The sequence below is a fragment of the Lampetra fluviatilis genome, chromosome 3, assembly GCF_964198595.1.
Source record: "Lampetra fluviatilis chromosome 3, kcLamFluv1.1, whole genome shotgun sequence".
Lineage (NCBI taxonomy): Eukaryota > Metazoa > Chordata > Hyperoartia > Petromyzontiformes > Petromyzontidae > Lampetra > Lampetra fluviatilis.
Genome location: NC_136277.1, coordinates 28,249,788 through 28,277,706, shown reverse-complemented (window position 1 = coordinate 28,277,706; position 27,919 = coordinate 28,249,788). Strand labels below are relative to the sequence as shown.

General features: G+C 44.1%; 1 protein-coding gene across 3 annotated transcripts; it reads left to right on the top strand.

The window, feature by feature from the left end:
- The first annotated feature begins 163 nt into the window (after positions 1-163).
- On the top strand, positions 164-25,190 carry KATNAL2 (katanin catalytic subunit A1 like 2). 3 transcript variants are annotated; one of them, XM_078885994.1, is made up of 17 exons: positions 164-213; positions 4,774-4,924; positions 7,243-7,313; positions 8,480-8,646; positions 9,465-9,510; positions 11,350-11,458; positions 13,747-13,845; positions 15,201-15,299; positions 15,946-16,023; positions 17,348-17,446; positions 19,028-19,091; positions 20,100-20,218; positions 20,359-20,453; positions 21,874-21,984; positions 22,575-22,737; positions 23,101-23,203; positions 23,643-25,190. In XM_078885994.1, the coding sequence occupies exons 2-17, from the start codon at positions 4,874-4,876 to the stop codon at positions 23,777-23,779; spliced, it is 1,611 nt and encodes a 536-aa protein (XP_078742120.1). In that variant the 5' UTR covers positions 164-213; positions 4,774-4,873; the 3' UTR covers positions 23,780-25,190. The 3 variants fall into 3 exon arrangements, with proteins under 3 accessions (XP_078742120.1, XP_078742121.1, XP_078742122.1); XM_078885995.1 differs by lacking the exon at positions 21,874-21,984; XM_078885996.1 differs by lacking the exon at positions 4,774-4,924 and having other exon boundaries at positions 207-213.
- Positions 25,191-27,919: the final 2,729 nt, after the last annotated feature.

Below are 27,919 nucleotides of genomic sequence, written 5' to 3'. Positions count from 1 at the left end.
TTAAAGCCCGCAATACGTGATGACGTCACAAGGCGGGGGCAGCCCGCGCAACGTCGCGCGCCATGACGTCACCGCGCATCCGCCGTGTCGGTTCGTCGCGGTGTGACGTCATCACGCCACCCGCGCGGTCTGTTGCGGTGACGTCATCGCGCAGGGTTGCCATGGCAGCTGCGTCGTGCGTCGCTAACGGTGACGGGTTCGGATGCTCTTGGTGTACGGTACAGTTCGTGCTCTAAATTACGTTCGTGTTTAAGTTGGTGGTGGGGGGGGGATACAATTACGAATTGACACAGTTATATTAATAAAGGGCTATTTATATGTGCGAGAAATGTACTTTCTTCTTGCAGTAATAACGACTTTACTGACGCGCGGCCGCCGACTGCTACCTCTGCATGTGCCCCCCACGTGTCCCATTCGCAGGAGATGAATGGATGCAACTTAATTAACGGCGGAGTAAAATGCTAATCGACTAAATATTAAACACCGGGCATGTTTAAAAAGGAAGCGGAGGGGTGGCGCAGTGGTTCGCCTCACTGCGCTATGGAACCTGGGCAGGCCGAGTTCAATTCACGGCTACATCGGTGGCAATTGATCTGTGAATGAGTCATGGGGCAACTTTAACCGGTTACCAACTCGTGCTTGATCAATAGTTCAACCCCTATGATCGATACGGCGTGGGTAGTAGTAGACTGTGTATCAGCAGTGGATTATATTACTGTTTGCATTATTACTACTTGCAAATGTCGGTGAAACTACTGCACGTTAAATTTTGATTTAAAGCTTTCGTGTCTGCAGGGATTCATATAAAATATTATTTTATTATTTCCCTTCTACGTGACTTTACCGAAAGAACCAAGAGTATACTGCACGTTAGTTGTAAGTTATAATTGCTGTTTACTCGGAAGACTTTCAATGGAAGTTAATACGGCTCAGCAGTGCAATGAGTGTGTAATTATAACGACAATAGTCTTGAACTGTATGGATTACACTAACCAAAAACTCTTACAGCTTCTCAAACGTGTAACTATGACAATGTTACGCATTATTGTGGATGTGCTATAGCTTGTGATTGTTCAGTAAAACGCAATTATATCACCAGAGCGGCAGCACTGCAAATTGCACGTGTGTCAGATGAGTTTAAGGTTTGCAAATTTAAAAACTACAGTGGAAAATGTATGGGCCGCGACTTCATTAAATACCTGAGACCCGTGCACGATATCTATCCGTATCTCAGCCACACTAATGGGGTACTAGAGGGAAGATTGTATACCTGGCTGTAGCAACGTTCTCACTTTCAGTCACTGCTATCGCAGCAAGAGAGCTATTTGCTGTTACAAAAAGGACAGAGGTGTGTTTTTTCGAATGGCCCGCCGAAGGCATTTAAAAGTCCTCTTTGGCCATGAGTCAGGAGAGAGGCTGTCCAACCCTGCAACAATCCATCAAAAAAACTAAAATCCCCCGTATAGCCTTAACAGACTGTTGGGGCAAGTGCTGTTCGCGAGTAGCACCCACACGAGGGGGTGGGTGGCCAGCACCCACCCGCCTCTGTCTCCCCAGTGACGATGTTTACACGTCGCACCAGGTAGTCGTTTAAGGCTGAGTCGACCAAGGCGAGGCCCAGGACCATGTTCAAATCATCGTCACTGGTGTTGGTATTGGCGGTTCGTAGGGCAGCGTGAGAACGCTACTGCTCCCCTTGATGCAACAATCCATCAAGCACACACATCCACCGGCTGGTTTCATCTCTCCTCCTCCGTGGCGGTCATATTCCTTTGGTTGTCACTCCTTTGTTAGTTCCGACGAAGAGAACCCCTTAGGTTGTAATCCGAGGATTAATTGCAGAGGGCACAGATGTGTTGTGCAAATTAATTTAACACTGAAATGTTGTTATTGGGAATTGTTAAACTCCCAACTATTTCCTCAAGCGAGCATATGCGCTGGAAATATGTTTAAAAATAAGCTATTCTTGAAATGCTAACATTGTAAGCACAATATTATTGGTTATAGTATCTAAAAATCTATATTGTTTCATGTACGCGTATGCACATCTTGGCACCAGCAATGTTTCTTTGCACTTTTATCAAAGCGCCTGGTGGGGCACACAGGTGATGTGGAGCTGAAGGGTTTGTATACAGCTGTGTTTGCAATTGACGCTCCACTGCTATCTGGAGTGGATTATCAAACACCAAATGTCGAGCACCTGGTATGCACACGGCGACAAGAGCAGGTGAAAAGCAGTTTTAGAATAATAATCTGCACAATGTATTGCCATGCAGCAGTTTGGCATTATTCGAACGGTTGCGCATTAGCTCAGTACAGAACCCATCATCCCCGTAAACATATTAAGAACTTTTCTTGGCATGGTGAAGATATTGTACGGTATATGGCAGAGGTGGGACAAAGTCATTGTTATGCAAGTCCAAGTCGAGTCGCAAGTCATCAAATTCATGACTCGAGTCTGACTCGAGTCCAAGTCACATGACTCGAGTCCACATCTCATAGGTGGGACAAAGTCATTGTTATGCAAGTCCAAGTCGAGTCGCAAGTCATCAAATTCATGACTCGAGTCTGACTCGAGTCCAAGTCACATGACTCGAGTCCACACCTCTGGTATATGGATATGGGGGTGAGGTGTTGGCACAACAGTTAGCACACTAAAGCAGTGGTTCTGAACCTTTACTGCAGCCTTGCACCCCTTTGGTTCTCAATCGTAAAAATGTTTTATGTCAATAGGTTTGATGAAACAAAGTAGTTGTACTTACGTGCCCGTGTTCAATTTGTATGTCGATGATTTACCTTCAAAAAAAATCTAGCATGTCTCGCACCCCCCAGAACGGGCATCTCGTAACCCCCAGGAGGTGCGTGCATCCCAGGTTAAGAACCACTTCACTAAAGCTATGCACCTGGCGACCTGAGTTCGATACCCAGCCACAGCTAACATCAGTGGCGAATGATGCCCTTCAACGAAGTGCAATGACAAACATGGTGTAGTATTGTACAACAACCCCCGCGACGGACATTGCCTTGGGAGACCTTCATCACCAACTGGAGTGACACAAAAAATATCTGTTAACATATTGTTTTTTTTTTCACTTGATACAGCAAATCTAGCTGTGACGGTCCCACCTGATGACGGAGACTTGTGTTGCCTCCGAAACGTCGTGATTTATTATTTTATTTCTATTATTACTTTTAGTAATTTTTTATTTTATTTTTTACCTACGTGACTTCACCGAAAAAACCTAAGAGTATGAATCCTTGCAGTAACGAAAGCTTCAAATCTAGAATTAACATAGTTATTATATGAATATGGCTGTCTTGAAAGTCAAAGTCAAGTCAAAGCCAAAGTAACAATTGGGAAAAGTTAATCTCCAACGGTGAGGGCCACTAGTCACTTCATTTGATGATAAATGTTGACTTATCAACAATTGGAAACTGATATATTGACCCCAGAGAGATGATGATGATGGTTGGCTGAATTGACCCCTGACAGGGTTTTTGAACATACAACCTTCTGATTGTGAGTTAAACACTCTGCTCACCACAGCACCGATTTGCTGGACAAAGTATCTGCTATTACTGATGCCACAGGATGTTAAATATCCACGTTTATAGCTGATTCTGGCATTATTGTGTAATAATTTGCTGAGTCCATTTGGCGTTTTAAAAACTGAACACTTACAACCTGCCACATAGCAGTGTAAGCTAATTGCTGGGCTCTGCAGCAGCAATAACTGAAATCAAATCAAAGCAAAATAGACAGGGCTATGAATAAAATCACAGACAGTTTACAAATTAAGAGACACACACAGGAGAATCATCCTCGCTTAAAAGGAGTGTCATCTCTAATTATATCCCAACAGGGTGATGGATGTACAATCAACCATGCCATATCTGAAAATGATGTTACACTAATTGTGTCCCAGAAGGATGGCAGATATAGTCAGACTGTACTAACTCTCAAAGGAGTATTACCTTACTCTTGTTGCTAAGAGTTGGCAGGTGTTGTAATTGCTTGTGCAAATAGTTCAGATGCACAACTGTCACTTGGTAAGTTCAATTCCTGCATCCACGCCAACTTAAAATACAACATTTGCATTTTTATAGCATTAAAATGTGTCCGCATTTGTACAATGTGTTGTGATTTGTACATCAGGGGAAATACTGGAACAGGGAGGTTTGTATTTTTTTTAAGTATGTGTGCATGTAGACATTTCATACATAGGAAAAAGTCAGTCATAAGCAGAAGAGGAAAACTTGAACATATAATTAAGTAGAGATTTGACAGCACATTATGTTTTGCTAGCGGAGGGAATTCCAGAATACGGGGGCACCGCCAGAGAAGGATTGACTTCACATTGAGCGGAGGTTGATAGAAGGTTATGAGAGAAGGCCTTATTAGTTGGAGGGAAGAGCAAAGCAGTAGAGTGAGAGGAGAGGGATAGGCAGGAGTCAGTCCATACAGCAATATTGAAGATTGTAAGGGAAATATTGTGGTAGATGGTAAATACCAAGACATCCCTTCTGCTATGAATTGGACACTACATACCACGTGGCAATAATTTTTGAGAAGAGGCTTTTTTTCCTACTGTCAAAACCAAAATAATTCCCTGCAATAAAATTGTAATTAATGACAACTGCTCCTATTTAACGTGTTCAGGAATGCCCCTGCAAAACAGTGGATCTCATTGGGCTCTCATTTGGTTAAATTAGGGCACATCAATCGTTCTTAAATACCCTATCTGAAATGCATGTGCTCTCTTCCCTTGCCAGACACTTCTCTGTCAGTTCTACCTGATAGAGCCCATGTGAAAGGTTGACCCCTTGCGGAGCTTTGAGAGGCAGACCTGGCGAGGCTCTGGACTCTGCAACCATGGAGATGTCCTACCAGGCCATCAAGACTGCCAACCAAGTCAGGGAGGCTGTAAGTGTCAATATTGGAAGACATGAAAAAATAACTATCATCTTTAGATATTAATCCATCGGCTATTAGACACAATGTTTAAGTTACAGCTAAGCGTCTCATGATGGCACTCTCATGATATCAATGTGATGCTGCTCCCATACAGTTAGATACATAATTGACGCAGTGAGAGTACCCCTGACCGTGATTTTAAAGTCTGTTATCTCATGAAGAAAGCTGAAAACTTTTGTTGGACAGTGTGGAATTCAAAGCGAAAACATATATAGCATAGAAGATTATGAAATAAGCGCTACGTGTCTTTTTGGTTCATGTCTTCCTTTAATCTGCCCATCCAGTTTGGCCTGAGACAGTGCTTACCTTATTAGTATGCCCGTCACAGTCCATGTGATGATTTCCAATTTGCTGTTTAAATAAAGAATTTTGGAACAACGCACAATTGAAATGCAGTACATCTGCTCTCATATATCACCCATATATTTCCTCCATATAATTTCATTTCACAGATGACATCTATATCAAATCTTGATGTAAATGTAGAAACGAATAACACCAGATGCTGAAGTAGCTAACCAAATTATGTATTCAAATGTGAACCATTACACTGTACATCATAACATAAATTGCGTGTTGTTTTATTTGAGTATGTTTAAGAGCGTTAAAGCATTATCATAATACAGTTTTGTAATAAAGCTTGTGGTGTGTAAGTTTGGATGGTGTGTTTTTGCACTGTATTGTTACTTGAGTATGTGTGAGTGCAGTGTTGAAAATAGCCCTTGTAATTTGAATTCCTTGCGTTTACTCCATAGAATGTGGCTTATTGTCATAATAGACTCTCCCTAAGTCCTAACAACCGATTACATCGAATCAGTATATGAATACAATTAGGCAAATGTCACAGTATTGCCACCTCCTAAACATATTTTTAAAACTCATTGTGGCATGCGCGAAGACAAATGAGATAAATTCACATTTTCTTGCTCTCCTTAAATATATGCACCCTTTTAGTCAATCCACTGCTAGATGGGGGCCTCTTTACACCCGTACATGTCATGGGGATTGTTTGACTGTACATCACTACCTCTGGTCAATGCGGATTGAAGGTGGAAAGCATAGATTTGGAAGCATAGAAGTACAGTACAACAATTAATGTTTTTGCACTACCCTTTACTGCACACCACATAGGAACACAGCCCTTTGACAATCTTTGTGTGCATGGTGATCACTCATCCAATCACTATTCATTCGGGCTCAAATATGCTTAGCTTTTCAGGAAACACAGAAACATCCCAATAACGATTTTTTTGTGTATATACACATAATGGATTGATCCATCGATTAATATCACTTCTGAAGTTCATAATACATGCATACAATAATGTGTGTTGGAATTGATGTTTCAATTTGTATATGTTGTCTTTAATAGAGCAATAGGACCCCTGCAGCCATTCGGGTCTGCAATGAAAAAAAATACATTCTTTCATCTAATTACAGCCAAGAATCGTGACGATTCATCGGTCGCTTTGGGGGTGGGGGTGTATTATTATACCCCTAATTGTTATATTTGCTTTGCACTTTTATCAATGCTTTTTGATGCTGTAAACTACTTTCTTTAAACCCAAGTTGTAAAAAGAGAATTGACTGATATGTTGAGGAATATCTCCAATACATTGAATAATCTGACATAAAAACGCGCCAGCACTAATGTCTGCGATCAAACCACCATAAAATGAACCGATCGTGTCAGTTCTCGAGAACTAAGCAGGTATGAGCCTTGATAGTACTTCGGCCACCAGAGGTTACCAAGTGTTGTAGATGTGGGTCTGAGAGGTGTTCTGGAGATAGCAGTGTAAGTGGGTTTCCTCCCAAATGAAATTAAATAGCTTATTTTGCCGCTATAAATTTCCACATGATGAGCCACTTTGTTGAGCTACCATTTGTGGCCAGGTCGCTTATGAAAATAAGTAAATAGCTCAGTGGGCTTTACCTGGTAAGAAAAACAATGTTTAGTTTTACTTGTTTCTTTTTGTAAGTGATTTGTTTATCTTTCCTATACTCTGAAATTCCTCTCGTGTTTTTGTATTGTTTGTTGTTGTAACGTTGTGACTCGCCTCGACTGGACATCTGTAAAAAAAGAGCTTCATGGCTCATCGGATTCCTCCAGTATAACAAAAATATTCTGATTCTGAAATGCTCACGAAATTGATCAAACATCGCAAACCCTCCTCAAAAGAGCGTTGATACGGTGATAATTTCCTGGGTAATATTAACGACGTTACTGTCATTTTAATGCAATGGGGCCTTCTGTTTTTTTCCCACAGGATGAGCTCAGGACAGAAGCTCGCCGAAAAAATCTGCTGGTCCTCATTTTGCACTACTTGACGGACAGCGGGTGAGCAAACGCCATTTCGAGAGATACGCATGTTGTCAGGAAAACAATCGTTGACCAGTAATTGAATCGGCCCCGAAGTGGAGACATTTACAAAAGCCAGATTCATCTGAAAAGTGACTGCCCATGTCCAGGCTTGTCATTGTGAAGTGGTTGCACGGATATCTGGATTTCAGATCAGTGACTCGTACAGTGCAACTGTACTGTAGTGTGTCAGTGAGATTGTGAAATAAATATATATCTTAGAAATTGAAATACCGTCCCGCCAAAAGCTATATTGTGTTACGCAATATAGTTTGACTACGATTGAAGCATAGAGACACTGTCAATAAACGAGTGGCGTTATGCTACAAAAACGGTTCGACTTGTGATATTAAATGGTCTCGTGATAATTGTTTTTTTACCCTTTTATCTGGCAACAAAACTGACAACTTTTTTACAAGGAGTCATGTTTGTATTGACCACAATACCTGCGGTCGGAATGCAAATAAAAAACACAACTCTGATAATGTATGCACTGTCCTTGAAATTGATTGGTCCACACCCGAGACAGCTTTCTTAGAGCCTCATCTCACATCGTGTTGGACCAGATGACGCCAAAAGGCGTCAGTTTTGTTGCCAGATAAAAGGGTACAAAACCAATGATCATATTTTGCTACTGGCAAAGGAGGTTCCAATGGTTGTCTCTTGTGTTTGGCGTTTGCCGTTCGCTTAACCTCACCAGCAAACCGCAGCAAGTCTGTGCATGTCTCTAAGTGAATTGAATCAATGTCAACCATTAATCAATACACCTTTAAACAGTGTTTCTGAAATGCCTGCACCTGAAGCAATGTCCTTAACCAAGTGTGTATTGTGTATCCACTTTATTAACACATCAACTATAGTTATGGTGTTCATCTGCATGTTCTGCAATATAAAATAGTACTCTTTGAAAGTAAAATGTCTGAATAAATTGAAGCAATACTGTGATTACCAGAGGTATTTAGTGTTCAAATTGTACTCTGCTGTTATTTAGAAATTTTCCGCTACTTTGGGACATCCCATCTTATTTACATTGGCGTTCATCGGATGTGCGAATTGAAAGATTTACGAATGGCACATTATGGAAATGAATACATCACTTCGCAGGATATTTCACACTTACGCCAATACCAAGCTCTGTTTCCTAGATACATGAGCACCGCTAGCGCCTTGGAACAAGAAACGAACACAAGCTTGCGGCGCTACGAAGTGTGCGACAACGTGGACCTGGAGACCATCATGATGGAGTACGAGTCATACTACTACGTCAAGTTCCAAAAATATCCCAAAATAACCAAAAAGCTGGGAGAGAACAGTAAGTCGTAAAATACAGACTCTGCTGTGTTCATTCACAGCTGTCTTTTATACATTCTAGATTTCAAGCTTCCGTGACTGCAAGGATTCATACTCTTAGGTTTTTTCGGTAAAGTCACGTAGGTAAAAATAAATAATACAAATTATAGAAATAATATAATATTATTATTTCTAAAAATATTATGAATATAGTATTATTTATTTCTAATAATATTATTATATTATTATTAATATTATTTTTAGTATTTATTTTTGCCTACGTGACTTTACTGAAAAAACCTAAGAGTATGTCTTTTATACATCTATATATCTAAATCAGTTTAAGCCTCCCATGAATAAAATTGCTTGTGTGTGGCAACCCCCACTCCAAATGCCTCCCTTCTCCCCGCCTCCTGTAAGGCACATGCTGCTCCCTGCAATGTCCAGGCCCTTATATCGCTTCTTCCTCCCGATCTTCATCTGTCATTACCCTTCTTCCAGTTTTTCCACTCCTTTCCATCCGTTTCCTCTTATTTTCCATTCTTTCTCTTCTCTCTTCTCTTTCCCATTCTTTTTTACGTTTCCAATTGTATCCTTGACTCTGCTGCCCTTGCCGTGGTATGCCAACGGGTAATAAGTTGCACGTTTTTAAAATGAGATAATTAATACTTTGACGTAATAAAAAATTACCACACTCATTAACATTGCTTCAAAAAAGGGCTATTGCCCAAATATTCAGCCAATTATATACTTTTCTGATATAAGGCGGTGTTAATGTCCATCAATGCAGCTCCTTACATTTTTTTTACACCTTTTATGTATTTTCTTTTTCGATCACAGCGGAAAACTGCAGATTTCCTTTGAAATCCGGAGGCAAGCTGAGAAGGTAATTTCTGCCGTTATTCACACGAGGTCGGCAGAGGCGACGCAATGGCGGCAACCTGCACCGCGTGTGGTTAGCACTCGGTTGATTTATTTTCCGAGGCCACGCGACCGCTAGGAAAATTCATCTTCCGTGGCACTCCGAGCACGGTGTGCCTACGCCGTCCATTTGTGATGGCGGTATCGAGGCCGCGGATGCTCGCGAGCGCGCCAATTATTGCGTTTAACGCAACCCAACGGGAAGCTCTGCGCGTTTGTGAGTCTGCGAGCACAATAGTGGTTCACAAAGGATGAGTTGTAAAAATCTTACACATTCTCGAGAAACACCGAAAATTTAAAACAGAAATCTGTAGGTTATAATCATAATGGGGTTGAATATATTTGTTTGATTAATTGCTCTATTGTATCTTAATTCTTATCAAGGTCTTTTGATTGTATCATATTCATGACCGTAATTGGTAATGTGATGTTGTTAAGAAATAGAGCATTGTAATTTTTTTACAAAATATAGTTACGTATAAAAAAAGTTCCAAGTAGATTTTTAAAGTATTTTTTACTGGAATTACTTGCCTACGTCGTCAGATCTCTTTTAAACTATGCTATTTGCACGTACATATATATTTTAAAATTGTGCATCGTGTCTATATGACTTCTAGTGCTCCACTTGTTATGATGTTTCGCTTGCGTTTTCATTTATACTTCCTTACATTTGTTAGAATGTTTTCCCTTGATATGACAAAATCACTTGGAATGTGCCTATTCTCATCAGATGTCTGAACATAATCAGATTTTAATAGGTGACGACCATGCACAAAACATGTGTCAAAGGCGGCGGGGGCCATGTTGTGGGTAGCAACATCTATTGCTCGACTGTACGTCTGTGTTCCTATTTGTATGTTCGCTGCCTTCACCATCCCACACCGACCGGTGTGCTGAAGTACAACGCTATTTTTCACAGATGTCCAGTAGGAGTGGGTCAGCAAGTTACAACAACAAACAATAGAAACAAACTATAGGAGTGTAATTTAACACGTAGGCTTCCGCGACCAATACTATTCATAATAAAGGTTTTTGGGTGAGATCGTGTTATTTATAAATGTGTCGCAACCCTCCACTACCCGACACGGCCAATCAGCAAAAAAGTGTCACGTTGACAAAAGACAAATAGTTCACTACTTTAGCCCACCGGTTTGTTGAAGAGTGAATCCACAACATTTACAATTTTTGAGTACGACGTTTCGCTGGTAATTACATCCAGCAACATCGGGTGGTGGAGGGTTGCGACACATTTATAAATTACGCGATCTAACCCAAAAACCTTTATTATGTATATGAGTGTAAACTAGAGAAAAGGTAAGCAAGGCTGAAAAAGAATTCATTAATTTGATTTAAATAAATGAAGTACAGTCAAATAACCCCCCACAACCTGCAAGGCATGGGAAGGTCCTCATCCTGCAGTGGGTTGCCAAAAGTGCCGTGCACATAACGTGGGCTCGCCACGGTGGTGAGATGTTAACTACCTCGCCTCGTATACGGCGGGTTGTAGGTTTGATCCCGACTCTCGCAACTGTATATTTTAAGTTTGCATGTTCTCCCTTTGGTTGCGTGAATTTTTTCCTGGGTCCTCCGGTTTTTCCCTCCATATTTAAAAACGTGCTTTTAGAGTATTTGGCTCCTAGAAATGTCCACGTGATAAGCCACTTTGTTGAGCTATCTTTTGTGGTCAGGTCGCTTCTGAAAAAGAGCTATATAGCTCGGACCTTACCTGGTAAAATAAAAATAGTAAAACATTTTTTTTAACGATTTAACAGTTGTTTTCCTCCTCGTTGATCGCACCACACAGAGCAGTGAGCAATGCGTCGCAGCCCCTGCCGCGGATCGGCATGAGCCAACGCCCGCCATCCCAGTACGGAGCCAAGAAGGCAGCGCAAGTAAAGGACGGTGCTCGGCAGGTGTGGCCACCCTCTCCTCGACGCCGAGCAACACGATGCTGCATTTTGCACAGGGCTTAACTCTATCCTGTTCTGATGACGTACATGAAGGCAGCGAGCTTTAGGCTCCCACAAGGTGATGTGGGAAGGCATGTGGCACAGTTTGGCGCAAGTTATCGTAGAGTGCGGTTGTGTATGTACAGTAACGAGGCTCCCACAAGGCCATGCAGGAGGACGTGTGGCACAGTTTGGTGTCAGCAATCATAGAGTGCGGTCGTGTACGTCATCAGTTCTCTGTGGTGAGTACAAGGAGTACAATGTATTTAAAAACAACGGTGCTATGCCTTTAAATAAACTCACGCTGAACCGCTTGCGCGTTCCGAGATTCAGCGGTGAGAGGGACCCCCACCCTGCAACTTTCAGTCGTCTCGGAACGGGAAAGGCTTAATTGTAATGGCGTTTGTTCGGGCGTAGAGTGGACAACTGGGTCGTAGAGGTGGTTTGATCCTGAGAGCATTTTCCGCCTGGATGCGGCTCACCCGCTCATTAAGCGTACTAGGAGGCCCCTGATTTCATTAGGTGAGAGCCCATTGAGGTTTAATAGTATTAGCACACGGTCAGCGGCGGCAGTGTAGGCTGTGCATGCGCTAAAAACGGTCAGCGTCAGGTGCCTACCATACATGTTTTTAGCTAGATCACTTATTCGTTGTCCTTTGGTAAAAAAAAAATAGATCTCTGCCATAGTGATGTGGAATGTCCACGACTGAGAGCTCAGGTGAGCCACCAGATATTCATTTACGCATATGACAAAGAGTGGCTTATTCTTGCAAGTGATGTCGCAAGGTCTTTCACATCCACATAAACGCAATGCTTTACGTTGGAACGCTCAATAAAAATTACTGAGCAGATGAGGAAATGAAAACGTAAGTACTGCTGTGCAGACTGGCTAAGTGGTGAGCAATCACCACAAGGCTCACCGCAAGACTAGCCAGCTGCTTACGGAGCTAGCGACGCTGGATATTTGTGTGTTTTTTCTCGTGGGGAATCGACTAAATGTAACGGTGTTCATGAATGCGTGCTCTGTGCTCGAAGTGTCAGGTTCCTGCGGTGGTTTTAACGGTGATGATTATAACAGTAACCGTAATAAAAGATGGGAATACCTCCAGAATTCATGACATTTAATTCAATGAAAATAAAGGGCTTTCCACGCACTGATATTATTGGCGAGGCATGACCAACAAATATTTAATTATCACATCGTATGTCCTTGGGCAGGCAGCCAAGCCTTTTTAGTTTGAAAAAGCAGCACGCAGGATTGTTTAACAAATGTCTCCTTATCAAAACGCCTAACGTTGTAAATATTGATGCACACTGGTAACCATGTGTTTTTTTAAGTGTTAAATGGAAGGGGCACGAAAAAATGCATTTGTGTTTCTCAGCCTTGTGCTTTTGTTATCAGATGTTTACATTCGGACTGCAAACCGTCAGATCACACTCGATTCTCAAGGCTAATTATGTGGATGTAATCGATTAAATCCTCAACTTACATTTCACAGTTTTTCCTCTTTGAGCTGCCCGAACATATGGTAATAAGTCACTTATAAATAGACCCATTATTTCAATGGGTGTTCTGTTTTAAATAGAGGCTTTCTCTGAATCAAACTCTTCTTTTAGATGTTTGTATAAATGTTCCAAATGTTCTTCATAACTGGTACATCACATTCCAAGTACTTCACATGCATTATGTCATAAGTCCTCTTCGCTAAATGTAGCATAAACCTATAATTTAAAATAAATGCTTTCCAACTAATGTAAAATTGTTTGTGCATTGGCTCCGTCAGTTAGTCCATTTGTCTGTAATGGGGGGGGGGGGAGACGCGATAACCCTTGTAAGGATGCTCCAATTTGAATGAAACTTTAGTGTGACATTGTGTTAATATCAAGAACTTGCCCGACAGAAAATGATCCAAATTGATTAAACGGTTGCATGTGCCCTCCCGCCAACCGGGGGGCTAGAGCCGATATCAAAGCTTTATCGTCTCAGTGCCAGCTACTAATTAACTGCTTCTCTGCGTGCTTGGCATAAGCTCTGCTGTTTTGATCGCCAATTAAATCCTTCCAGCGCAAACTCATGTTGGAAAACACGAGATGATCCACGCGCGTTTGTGATTTTTCCGTTTGATTTTTCGTGTGAAAACTACTACCTTTTTGAAAATCTGTCCTGCAATTCTTTGTGCGCACCTTTGGTAACCTTTGCCGGTGCCGTTGTGGTCACTTATGTTGTCCTTGCTTATGTTTGACTCCTGCAGGAGGCCACTGAACAGCCTACTCCTGCCGAAGCGGATTTCGGGTTGAATGTAGCGCCGATCGGCAGGACGATGGGAGGAAGCGCCCCTCCTCACAGGCGTGTAAGGAACCAGCGCGCTCTTTTCCCTCCGTTAACATTTTCTCCAAAATGTTTACCGACTGTGCTATTGGCGTCATGTCATGAGACGGAGTGTCCATCCACATGTCTTGCAGAGCAGTGCAATCATTTGTGTTAGAGAATGGCTCATGTAAAAAAAGAATATTAGAGATTTAAATTAAACTAAACTATTTTTAATTTTTCCAGCTAAAGACACTGAGCTATATCGCTCTTTTTCAGAAGCGACCTGGCCACAAATGATAGGCCAATGAAGTGACTTATCACGTGGAAATTTCTCGGAGCCAAATACTCTAAATGCATGTTTCTAAATGTGGAGGGGAAAAACGGAGGACCCGGAGAAAAATCCACACGGCCATGGAGAGAACATGCAAACTACAAATATACAGGCATCAGGGTCTGGGTCGGGATCGAACCCACGACCTGCATACCAAGCGAGGTAGTTAACATCTCGCCACTGTGGCTCCCTTTGAGATCTCTTCAAGTGACCTCTGGCTCACACACTCAGGAGGCAGCACTTTTCCCCCCTGCCACGGACAGTAATGTTTTCTCATGACAGTAAAATCCATTTTTCTCTCTGCCTGATGAAGACCGCTTGTATTGCGATCGAAACGTCGTGGGTTTTTTGCTTTTATTTTATGAGAAATTTCAACATTATTTTATTATTTATAATTTTCTATCTACGTGACTTTACCGAAAGATCCAATAATATGAATATAGTCAAATCTATATTTCTGATTTTCAACGCTGGAGTTTAGCCAAATGTGCAGAATCAAATTGAATGTGATGGTTTCTTTTGTGCACGGTGTGGCACACAGCATTCTTAACACATTCCAAAAGTGGCTGTGAGGTTGTCAGGAGATGGCAGCTCAGCAATTGTTTTTTTATCTTTGAGTTTGAGCCTTTGAATGTTGTCCACTTGTATCGTGATGAGTATTCCTTTGGTTACACCAGCTTCCTCCCACAAACCAAATGCTCACGCTTGGAATTGGTCAACAATCCCAATGCAGGTTAGTCCTGAAAAGTCTTGGAACCCCTTGAGACTTTCCTGTGTAAAGAACATGATTATTTCAGGATCGTATAGCAAATGTTTCCTTATCAAACACCTAAAGCCGTAAATTACAGGACCACGAGTAATGGAAATGGCATGGGGTGTCCTTCATCTAGCAGTGGATAAACGACTGATGATGTTTATACTCAGCACGTCCCTCCACTTGTGAGTAAGTTCACACTGGGACTTGCATCTCCGAAACAAAACGCTAAACAAAAATAAATAACTGCAATGCACCTGAAATAAAAAAAAATGCTACAGCGCCTTTAATCCTGAGCTTTGTACTTCAGGGTCAAATCATCGACTTTCGAAGCATGATCGGAGATGCCATCCGTGCAGCCTCGGGAGATATCACCACCAGCTCCACTGGATGCTCTCCCGACCCTACGGTGTGTGCATGTACGAGCGAAGCATTTACACTGGCACACAAAGATCCCCCATATAGCCTTAACAGACTGTAGGGGTAAGTAAGTGCTGTTAGCGAGCACCTATGAAGGCCAGAACGGTACACGATGGGGTGGGTGGCCAGCACCACGCCCGACCGCCTTTGGCGATGTTTACACACCGCACTAGGTACTCATTTAAAGCTGAGTCGACCTAGGGGAAACCCAGGACCGGTTCAGATAATCGTCACTGGTGTTAGCCGTGAGCGGGAATCGAACCCGGGTCGCCAGGTTCATAGCGCAGCGCGCTAACCGCTACACTATCGCTCCCCACTGGCACACACACAGACATACAAAGACAGGGACATCGTATATTTCGCCTTTTACAGACTGTTGGGGCAAGTGCTGTTAGCGAGCACTTATTAAGACTGGACCGCACACGATGCCCTGTGCTCAGCAGCATTTGTCTCGTCGGTGCTCATGTTTATACGCTGCACCAGGTGCTCGTTTAATGCTGAGTGGACCGAGAAAAAGCCCAGAACTGGTTCAGATATCCATACAAAACATATGTTATCACATACACTCACACTCGTGCGACAGGCGCACTACAGCAAGTCCATGACAGACGTCGCCACTGTCGTTGTCGTCGCAGGACCGTCTGCTGAAGCCGCTCGGTGCGTTTGCGGGGATGACAGGAGAAATGAGGGAGCTGGCCTCCATTATCAGCAGAGTACGTAAATACCCAGCACACACAGTGCCGGCCACTCTTCTGTTTGCTCGCCGATTTGTTTACTCGTTTGTGCCAGTAAGCAGGCTTTTGTCAAGACTATGGACTGCCTTGGTGCTTGTGGGAGAAGTGTGGGTCGCTGGTGTAAGTGTGTATGGTATTTTGAACTTCTTCCGCACCGTACGTAGCCAACCGTGCTAATCGTAGGTGCGGGGGAAGGACAACAACCTAAAAAAAGGTATTTATAATAATGCTTAGCTTCTGAAAACTAATGAGCTAATGCACATTTCGGGTGATTCCTTTAGAGGTGATGCAGTGTATTATATATGACTTTACCAAAAGACCCAAAGAGTATGAATTCCTGCAGTCACGAAAGCTTTAAGTCAGGATACAATAACAAGTTCGTCAAAGACTAAATCGGTCTCAAGAGTTTAGACTCTATTTTAGCAGGTATGTATGTTGTATGTTGAACTTTTTCCCCACCGTACGTAGCCAACCGTGCTAATTGGAGGTATGCGCGTATTGGCGTGCTTGCGTGCGTGATGTAGGTTAGCGATGTCGTTTGAGTGGGGGGTGCGGGATGCGGCTGTGCTTGTGGGTGAAGTATGGCATGCTGCTATGCGTATGTGCGATCCTGGGCTTCCCCTAGGTCGACTCAGTCTCAAATGAATACCTGGTGCTGTGTGTAAACATCGGCACTAGGGATACAAAGGCGGCCGGGCGTGGTACTGGCCACCCAACCCCTTGTGTGCCGTGCTCGCCTTCATAGGTGATCGCTAACAGCACTTGCCCCAACAATCTGGTAGAGGCTATACGGGGGATCTTTGTCTTTGGAGAGGGGGGTTGTGTAAAAAGTGGCTTTGAGCCCCCGACTAAAAAAGTGGTGCAGTGACAATCGTTCCAACCACACAATTCATGTTTTAGAATCAAATGTTTTTTCTTCCAAGTTATGTACGAGAATCTGATAAGGGCACAATAAATATGCGCTGCAGTGTGACATGCACAGACGTGTCACACTGCACGTTGTGCACCGGAATGCCTGCTTGCGTGTGGGGACACGTGAACAGCTGCTTGCGTGGGCATTCCGAGGGGCCTTATCCGAGCCATTTATCCAGTTGAACATTAGTGACCCCCTTTGGAACACTGTCTACCACTTACGCTGAACGTGTTGTACCAACAAACAGTAAAGTTGCAAGTGTCACTTTTACTGCCAGAATATAGAAACCACCCCAAGATGTTGTGTACCAGCGACCCATAATCATTTAAACCGTTAAGGCTGGCAGATAATGATTGTGGATTTAACTTTTTTCGTTCGTCAATTTTCCAGGATATTTATCTGCAAAATCCCAACGTTAGGTGGGATGACATCATCGGCCTTGATGCAGCCAAGCGTCTGGTAAAAGAAGCTGTTGTCTATCCAATTAAGGTAACGCTATTCATGTAAAGCCTACTTGTTGTAAGGATGGAGAATGTGTCAGGATAAACACTCATTAATTGGCTGAAAACATCGCAATATATGCGCTGCGTACAGTATTTTCATATTGCGCATCCTTGCGTGATGCAGTGGCACAAATGAAGCTATATATAAACACCAACGTATTATATTTGTTAGGCCTTCAGCAGTGCGAAGAGTGATGATAGCATACCATTTTCAGTTTAAAAGTAAACACCCTGTACACATGACTATCTGAAGTTGGTTTATGACTATCTGGATGGCTATTGCACGTTGGTGCATGATAAGGGCCAATCATGGGCATTTAGAGTCAAGGAAGAACAAATCGAGTATCCATGAATACAATACCATTACATTAATCAATGTAATGTTAATTAGCATGAGGATACAGTTGCTATAGACAAGGGGCATTCGTACATGCCGTATAAAGGGAGTGGTGAATGATTAACCCTACACGTTGTGGACTTGAACCTGAGGTGGGATTTAGTGATGTGGACACACATGGGGAACAGCAAAAAAGAAGGGGTGACTACCCTGAGAATATAAATGTGGTATTAAAAGTGGGCATGATCGCAGTTGCTGGAATAAACCGTGCATGAAGACCAGTAAGGAGAGATGACCGCAGGGAAGAAGTGCGTGGCAAGACCTTGAATGTCTTAAAAGCAGCAATGGAGATTTTGTAATTCATATTCTCAGGTTTTTTCGGTAAAGTCGAATTCGGCTGTGACGGTCCCACCTGATGACGGAGACTTGTGTTGCCTCCGAAACGTCGTGAATTTTATTTTGTTTTGTTTTATTTTACTTTCATTAATTTTAATGTTTTTACCTACGTGACTTTACCGAAAAAACCTGAGAATATGAATCATTGCAGTCACGAAAGCTTCAAATCTAGAATGAGATTTTGTAACTCATCAGCTTTGGAAGTAGAAGTCACAGAGGGAAGAACAGACTATATTTAGTGATATGCCCACCTTTGCCATCAAGCAAATATCATTCTGAAGTTCGTGCCACAGTGAGTTTTGTTATTTTGCAATAAAAAAAAATCACAACAATAATAATAATAATTCACATCCCTTTGTCAATCCCCTGCTGGGTGGCGAGATGTTAACTACCTCGCCTGGTATACAGGAGGACGTGGGTTCGTTCCCAACCCTGACGCCTGCTGTATATTTAGTTTGTATGTTCTCCCCGTGGTCGCATGGATTTTTTTTTCGGGTCCTCCGGTTTTTCCATCCACATTTTGAATAAAAATGCATTTAGAGCATTTGGCTGCGATAATTTCCACGCGATAAGCCACTTCGTTGAGCTATCACTTGTGGCCAGGTCGCTTCTGATAAAGAGCTAAATATCTCAGTGGGCCTTAGCTGGTAAATATTGTTTTTCTAGGTGAAGGCCTCCCCATTGTGTCAGTCATGGTTGTTGAAGCAGGACCTATTCAGATATCACTCCCCACTGACATTAACCAAGGACAGGTATCGAGCTCAGGGTATCTGGGTTTATAGCACAGTGCGCTAACCACTGTGCCCTTTGTCTTTATCGCATCACGGTTTTTAGTATCCGCAGCTTTTCACCGGCATTCTCTCACCATGGAAAGGCCTCCTGCTATATGGGCCACCAGGTAGATACTCACCGCATCGCACAGAAACCTTCGCAGAAGCCATGTCACGATACTCACTTGCTATTTCCCACTATCAGGGCCGGATTAAGGTTCTCGTAGGCTCTAAGTCAGGGGTCGGCAACCAAAATAACAAGAAGAGCCATTTCTTTCCAATTCGGTACAAAATTCAGTATTTCAAGAGCCGCAATGCATCTATGTACATACGTACATATCGTCAAGAAGCAGCCCGTAAAGAGCCGCATGCGGCTCCGGAGCCGTAGGTTGCCGACCCCTGCTCTAAGTGATCACTTTCTACCCATGTTATTACTGCCGCTGTCACTCGCTTGCTTCACGTGTAGGACAACAATGCTCGTTTCCCCCTTGCACTACTCTCTGTTGAGAATGACATTGTGCGATCAACACCATTTGAAGATGTTACTGCTAATTTTATAATGAAAAAGTCTCGAAAAGTTAATCTCCGCTGTTAATTCCTATCACCTTATATATAAAAAAAAAACATTACATGACTCTGCCGCACTGTGCCTATCCTTGCTATGTAAATATATTTATTCAAGAAGATATCTTGGTTACATTTTTATCATACAAAAAACAACATGGTACATTTATTTTCGTAGGCCGTTTAGTTTTTGTAGGCCCTAGGCACAGTGCCTACTGTGCTTACTGGATAATATGACCCTGCCCACTATTATACACAGTGTATGTTTACTAGTCCATACGTTCACTCATCCATGTGTTCCTCTTCCCGTATTTTGAAGCATGCATCCTTTTCGTGCTACTTTGCACACTTTTCAGCTTTTGTTCAATTGTATTTGTCAATGTCTATGCTCCTGATCCATATGTCATAGCAGGTGACACAAGTAAGTGGGCTGGCAGCCACTTGCATACAATTGACTCGCAATAACATTAATCTCAATAGCCATGTTACAGACCAAGCGATTTTACAACCCTGGCTCCTACATCTTTAGCTTTGTCCGAGTGCCCCAGTGTTTGCCTTCCTTCTTCCAACAGGCACCGGCAAGACAATGCTGGCCAAAGCGGTGGCCACTGAGTGCAAGACGACCTTCTTCAACATCTCCGCCTCCAGCATAGTCAGCAAGTGGCGGGGAGACTCGGAGAAACTCGTCAAGGTGCCATTGCCGGCAGTGACCATCACTTCTATTTCCCCGGGGCCACGGCGAGCACATTGAACTTGAACTTCTTTCCCACCGTACGTAGCCAACCATGCTAATAGTTAGATCAGCTTGGATTCTCTCTCCCTGTGCCGCAGGTGCTATTCGAGCTGGCTCGGTACCATGCGCCGTCTACGATTTTCCTGGACGAGCTGGAGTCGGTCATGGGGCAACGTGGTGCTGGCGGCGCTGGGTGAGATAATTGCCCTTGCCAACGCCACTCTCGCGGACGCAGAGGAGATGGTGGTGGGGGAGGGGACAGGTGGAACAGTTTTCCCCAGGCCTCAGATCTGAGTGGGCCTTAGAAAAGGCCAAGGGGGCCTCAATGGGATTTTTGCCCGCAGGCCTTTAACAATCCCTTAAGTGACCCTGACCACGCGATAGGTTTAAGGCTGCACTCTGTGTGCCATTTGCATCCACTAACCAGTATGTCTCTGGTAGCTATTGGAATGCGAGTTACAAAGTGCTCTGTAAATAAATTCAGTGATAGGCAGAAAGCATTTCTGCTGATAAGATGGTGTAGCTCAATGGGGCATTGCCTCTTTAAACAAAGTCGTTTAGTTATTTATTTAAAGAAAAGCTTCACTGAGTCTCAGACTTTTTTTTTTGCAAGGGATTGGCTTGGGATATTTTGTCATTTTCTCTATGAGTATTTTAGTATGCAGGAGGAAACATGATTGCCTGAAGACAATCCAAAACGTCCAACAACCTTTACTGCAATGTACAGGCCACATCATAACCCTGGTAAACTGTGTGTCTCACGCGATTATGTATATACGTGGTCCACCAACCCTGCTTGGATTACAGGCATATGCCACCAAGTCTGGCGATTAAGAAATTACTTTCATAGTTCAGCAATGAATTATAAATTAACCAAATAAATAGGATCGTCACTAATCACTATCTTTCCACTGCTGGATGAACACCTCCCCAATCTGACCTCATGGCATGAGGATGTTTTATTTCTAAAATTACGCCCGAGTCTTAAGAACTATTTTCACAAGTGTTCCGGATATTTGGCCATTTACCTGAGCATTTTTGTACGGGCAGGAAAGCTGGAGTGTCTGTTGTAGAAAACCTTGCTATACTGCCCTCTACAGGCACCTCATTGACATGCAGGTGGATGTTTTGAACATGCGATGGCGACATCTGTGCAGAATCCACCACACCCAAGTTACGCTTCGGGCGTGCAGTACAACCACTAATTATGCAACACAGCCCAGTTAAAGCCATGCCCGGTGGTGACTATATTCATCTGTCTGACGTAATGTCCATCGAACGTAATCAGGTTTTACAGTGAGTCAAATATAACCTACAAAGTGAATGGGGTGCAGCAGTGCCACAGCGGTTAACGCAATGCGCTACGTCCATCCCCTGCTGGGTAATGTTGAGTGGTAGTTGAACTGGTCATGAGCACCTGCCTGTCACCAGCCCGTACTGGTCAACAGCACGCATGACCGAAAGGTGTGAGAAGGCCTTCATCCAAAAGTTTCATGTTAAAGGGCCTAACATGAATTTAAAAAAAGTTGTAAAGGTTCAACAATCACATTTACCGTAGGGGCCCCAAAAGGCAGCGAGACCACAGTACGGCCACGTGTTTTGTGAGCGCACAGTGGCGAACACGAGGGCAGCCGTCGCATGAAAACAGAGCTGCTCGTTCAGATGGACGGCCTGGCACGCTCCGACGACCTTGTGTTTGTGTTGGCGGCATCAAACCTGCCCTGGTAAGCCTGCGGCGGGCACGGCTGATCTCTGTATAGTAAGGCGTGTTGAGAAGTGTGCCTCTCGCGTGGATAGGGATCTCACAAATGGTTCCATCACATCCCTCGGGCCATTCTCTATCACAGGGTTAATGCACCGCACGGCAAGACTCTTGAATGGGCACTTCTGTGTCTCCATCATGATACCGATAGCACCGTGGAATACATTTTCGGGAACAATACTAATTTTGTAGATTCAAAGCTTGTGCACAAGGCAGTGAAGGTTAGTACTGTGTCTCGGTGTGGGCCGATTGGGTGTTGTGGGGATTAGTGGTGCAGTGCTTAGCACACTGTTACGCATTCGGCCACCTGAGTTCAATTCTCAGCCATGGTTAACATCGCTGGAGAACGATATCTAAACCAGTCCGAGGCCTCCTCTAGATCGACTCAACCTTAAATCAGCACTGGAAAGACGGAGGCATTCAGGCATGGTGTTACCCACACCACCCTGCTCTTGTTTGCCGCTCCGGCCTCAATAGGGTTTTAACTAACAGCACTTGCCTCAGCAGCCTGTAACAGACTACCCAGGAGAATCGTTGCCTTTGTGTCCGTAGGGAGCTGGACCACGCCATGCTGCGGCGGCTGGAGAAGCGAATCCTCGTGGACCTGCCCAGCGCGGCGGCCCGGCGTGCCATGATCTTGCACCACCTTCCACCCGTCAACTCCGGCACGGGGCTGGAGATCCGCACGGAGCTGGACTATGAGCAGCTGGCTCAGGCAAGGACGCACCGCAACCGGCCGGCTGCGGGGGTCGACAGTCGCCGGCCGGGTCTGTCTGGGTCGGTGATCTTGAATATGTTTAGTGAGGAATGTATCAGGTGTGACCGCGGACGGTGACGACGTGTATGTATGCATGTTGAACTTCTTTCGCACCGTACATAGCTAATCGTGCTAATCCGAGGTGCGCGGGAAGAACAACAAACTAAACAAAAAAAGCAGTTCTAAATAAATTCGTTTTCAATCAAGATTTTAAAGTGTGTAGCTCCAGTGGCTTCCTAATCTGAATATTTGTTTATACTGGAGGAATCCGATGAGCTATAAAGCTCTTGTTAATGAAAGAAGTCTGTGATGGACGAACAGGCGACAGAGGGTTACTCGGGGTCGGACATCCTGCTCGTGTGCAAGGAGGCGGCGATGCGGCCCGTTCGCAAGATCTTCGACGCGCTGGAAAGCCACCGGCCAGGTGAGGCAGACAGCAGAGCCCAACTCTTCAAGTTACCGGGGGAGGAGTGCTGTTGTCAAAGTCTCGCTTTGCGTAAGCCACCGTTGTTGCAGCTGTGAATTAATTGATGTGGGGGGTAAGAATGACTGGTTCGCTATTCATTTGTACTGGTTGTTGGCAGTCCCATATTCGTTGCAGCATATAAATATTATCCAGTGGATTTCGCAGCACTGCACTCTGCTGCCCACCATATAGCGCCGAAGCCTATAACAATCTGTGCATGGAGGTCACTCATCCTAGCAATATTCAGGATCCATCCTATGCTTAGCTCCTGAGATCTGATGAAAGTCAGGCACATTCCAGGCGATGTGGTCATAGGCCAGGAAAAAAGCAATGATCAATGCACTCGTCTTCCATCTTGTGCACTTTGTCTGTGTCGGGATGGCGGTGGCGTTACCAGAGGAAGCCCTGCCGGCGCTGTGCCTGGACACGCTGCACACGGGCGACCTGCTGGACGTGCTGGCGCACACCAAGCCATCCGCTCGGACCCTCTGCGCACGCTACACTGAGTGGCAGCGCGAGTACGAGTCCGTGTGAAACCTCCACGCCCGGGCCACCGCGACATCACCCTCCGGTCTCGGCTCTGACCGACAGCATCCTCTGCTGAAGAGAGAACACTTGCCATCGGACGAAAGGGAAGAGGCCCTGGGACACGTTCCTCTGTGACCAGTGATGGCTTTTCACGTAAAGCTACCAAACAACCTGCTTTGGCTGTTAGTCCAGGTTTTTAGTAAAGCTGTACCGGTGTCCCGAAGCATTGGTCAAAAATCAGGATTTCATTCCAGTTTAACATTTTCTGGCCGCGTGCTCCACTCGAGTTGTGGTCAAAGGGTGGGGCTACCCGAGTAGTTGACGGGCATTGGCAGAGGAGTAGGTATGAACAGTCGGCAGGGCCAACGACGTCAGAAAGAAGCAAGCCACTCACCATGTGAGAGCAGGGCTAGTAACTGAGTGAGCGTGGCAATGTTAAGAGTGGCCAGGGCTGACAGCGGTAGGAGCTGGGAGCTTACCACGTGTCCTGGATGAGCTTCCCAGAAATGTGGTAGCTTTAACTCGCGTGTGCGTGCGATGCGTGTGGGTGCGAGGCCGCCACCGAAGCTCACCGACGTGTGAAATTTGCCGTGTTGCTATGCTGTGCGAGACTCACTGCCTAGGTTTTGTTTGAAAATAATAATTAAAGACGTCGAGGCGACGCAGAATAACAAGCACAGTTCGGCGTCAGTGCACCTTTGCCGTGGCAGAAGGGTCAATGTGCTTTATCGGTAGCGGTAAGGCGAATGACTGGTATTAGTAAGCGATGATGCACAAGCGAGCTCTTCTTACTACCTGCGTGTTGCTGCACTTTTTTCCAATTCATGTTCATTGCCTTCCCTTCAGGGGTGAAACCCTAATTAAGCTGTACGTGGTGCATTGCAGACATTACACTCAGTGGCCTAGCGCCATTGGCATGGGTCCTGGTGCAAGGAATTAAATGCCCCCCACCCCTCCCCCCTTTATAATTTCCCTCCTCGTTTTAGTCCGGTCCCTGGGCCTCTTCGGTCCATTGGCCCCTGTGCGCTGGCACCGCTCACACACACGATAGCTACGCTCACAATCTCTCTCTGTCTCTCTTCCCGGAATTACAGCGCTACAAAAAATAAATCCAAAGGCAAAACTATCTCAGTACCTCGTACAATCCAGTACTGGCATCCCTAGGTTCATAAGGAAGTTAGCAAATTCTAAAGCACGGACCGGTAGATAAAGTAGGAAGTTATATGTGGTGGATGCCCAAAGCACAAGCTCAACTGTGATGCAATAATCCAGACTTTGCACCGCTCCACGACGGGCGTGAATGTTTGCTTGGCACGACAAGCCACTCGTTCGAGAGAAGTCACATCCCAGACGATGAAGAGTTTGTAGATTGTTGAAGCGTGAGCTATTTTTACACAATAAATTATATTTGAGTGTATCAAAATGTCATTTTGCTGTTTTACTTGCAAGCTACATCTTTTACCTGTTATGCAAATTATTGAGCCATGACCTATCCACTGCTACACGAATGCCTCTCCATGTTGTCGCCATCCCTCACAGTCTTCCGATGCCATGATGTGTCTCACTCGCCCACATCAGCTACATCTTATCGCTCCATTGCTGTGTGGTGGTCATCCTCTTAGGCGGGCTACCTCGTTCAGATGCCATTCCATCAGAAAATCTCGTGCATTGGCCATTATAGCAATGTCTCCTGCCCAAGTTCCATTACTTCACCTAGCCATCAATGTCTCTAATTTCCATTCTCAAATCCATATGTTCTGTAATCCAGTAAGTTATAATTGCCCACATTTCATACATAGCGGGTAAATGCAATGTTCTCAGGTTTTTTCGGTAAAGTCACGTAAGTAAAAACATAAAAATTAATGAAAGTAAAATAAAACAAAAAAAAATAAAATTCACGACGTTTCGGAGGCAACACAAGTCTCCGTCATCAGGTGGGACCGTCACAGCCGAATTAGCTGCATCAAGTGAAGCAATGATTCAAGATGTAATCCCTTATAAGCAAGTTGAAGGGAGGTGGAGAGGGGGGGGGAGAGCTTATCAGGCTGTGGTAGCCAATGAATGGAAACGTATCGGGAGGGAGGAGGAGCGGTGATCAAAGACTGCACGCAGTGCTCAACACAATGAATGGAGACGTGTCGGGACGGAGGGCGAGCGGCGATCAAAGACTGCACGCAGTGCTCAACACAAAATCTAGAATTAAATGCAATAGTTAAAAAAACGTTGTTCTTTAGGTGCATCGGGCACCACGGTGGCGAGATGTTAACGACCAACGGGTCGTGGGTTCCATCCCGACCCTGACGCCTATTGTATATTTGGAGTTTGCATGTTCTCCCTGTGGTCGCGTGGATTTTTCTCTCTGGGCCCTCCGGCTTTTCCCTCCACATTTAGAAACACGCGTTTAGAGTATTTGGCTGCTATACATTTCCACGTGATAAGTCACTTCGTTGAGCTATTATTTGTGGCCAAGTCGCTTATGAAAAATAACTATATAGCTCAGTGAGCCGTATGTGGTCAAATAAAAACAGTTTGGTATTTTTATTTTCATTATCAAATTAATTTTCCATGAGGACTCCAATAATTTTTTTTTGTAAATTACCTTCTAACGTGGCTTTGAATAGCCTTGATGAAAGCAATCTCCTTACCTAACTCTAAATGGTGTCTCAGTGTAGCTCTCCCATTAAAAACATATATGCTTTGGGTAACGTATACATATTTTACATGTAGGAAGTCTTATAACAGTATTATTGTCACACTGATAATCGTGGACAATATTCAAATGTGGATTGTTGGCTCTGCTCCTGGAACATGATTGCCTATCGTTGTGAAAATGTCACAGGTTAATGAACGTTTACCCAAGAGCTAATATCGCTGCATTCCTGGAAATGCACAAAGATTTCATAAACAAAATTTGAGCGAAATGGAGATCGGGTAAAACCTACCGTGCTGTTCTAAAAGCAATAAGAAGTGGATAGAATAGTTCAGACAGTTTTGTTTCACACACCACTTTGCGCCCTCTAGCGGACACAGCAAGCTGACGTGTTTTTAACCGTGCATGCGCGCAATAACACTTTCTTATTGCATATTATTCTTACGCTTGTTTACCCAGCAAAGCATCACTGAGGCTCTTTATCAGGAGGGTCTTGCCAAGCTTTCGCAGGAGTGGCCAATGACTGCTAGGTCTATGCGTATAGTGTACCAGAAGCACTGTGTACAATTGCGTGTAATTGTCCAAATGTGTCAAATGTGAGCCATAAAGCCGGCACACAGTGGACCCACTCTTGTGAACTACGTCACGAGATCGTTCACGTCCACTGTGAAGCAGATGGCATGTTTTTATGTTTTTTAACGGGGAATACACCCCGCTGGATTAACGAGAGCTGTCATTGGCACTGAACTGCGAACGTCTCCAACATTCGGCGAATGTGCTACCACGATGCCCCATGTCACCGCCGAAATTGAGCATCTCAACACGGACTTTGCGCGACGATTCAACTAATCACTCTGCAATATAAACAAGTGCAGTGCGGTGATAGCATGGTGATCGTTAGACGTGAAGCTCTTTATGAAAATCTTAATGGTTAATGCGGCCTCTCTCTCTCGGAGGGTGAAGACGGGTAGAAAATTCAGAACCAGTGGACACTTTCAAAGATGTTGATAATTATTTAAAATGAAGGCGTGATTTCTTTAACGCTTACTCAAGGAAGATACAATTCCAGTTTTAGTCTTGCAATTTTATAATTTAAAGTCAAACACTACTTACATTTTCTTTTTACCATATACGTGGTACACATAAGGTGCCAGCGCTCCCATTACCCGGCTGGACAATAAATGATGTAGAGTACTGGACGTAACAAGAAGACTACGTGGAAAGCGTACAACACAATCACGTCCTCAAAGACCTTGGGAAAGGAGAATTGATACGTCAAACAAGAAGGGATGCAGAGAAGTTTGTGTGGAAGTCGTATAGTGTACCAGAAGCACTGTTACAACATTTCCGCTAACTTTTTTTTGGTGATTTCGGTACTATAAAATGAAATTCGAGCGTGCAAAACTAAATATTCTCGTCCAGCAAAACCCAAGTCCTTTGGAAAAAAAGCGATTTGGCAACTTTCTATAGCCTGTCCCACCAAGGGAAGTTCCTCT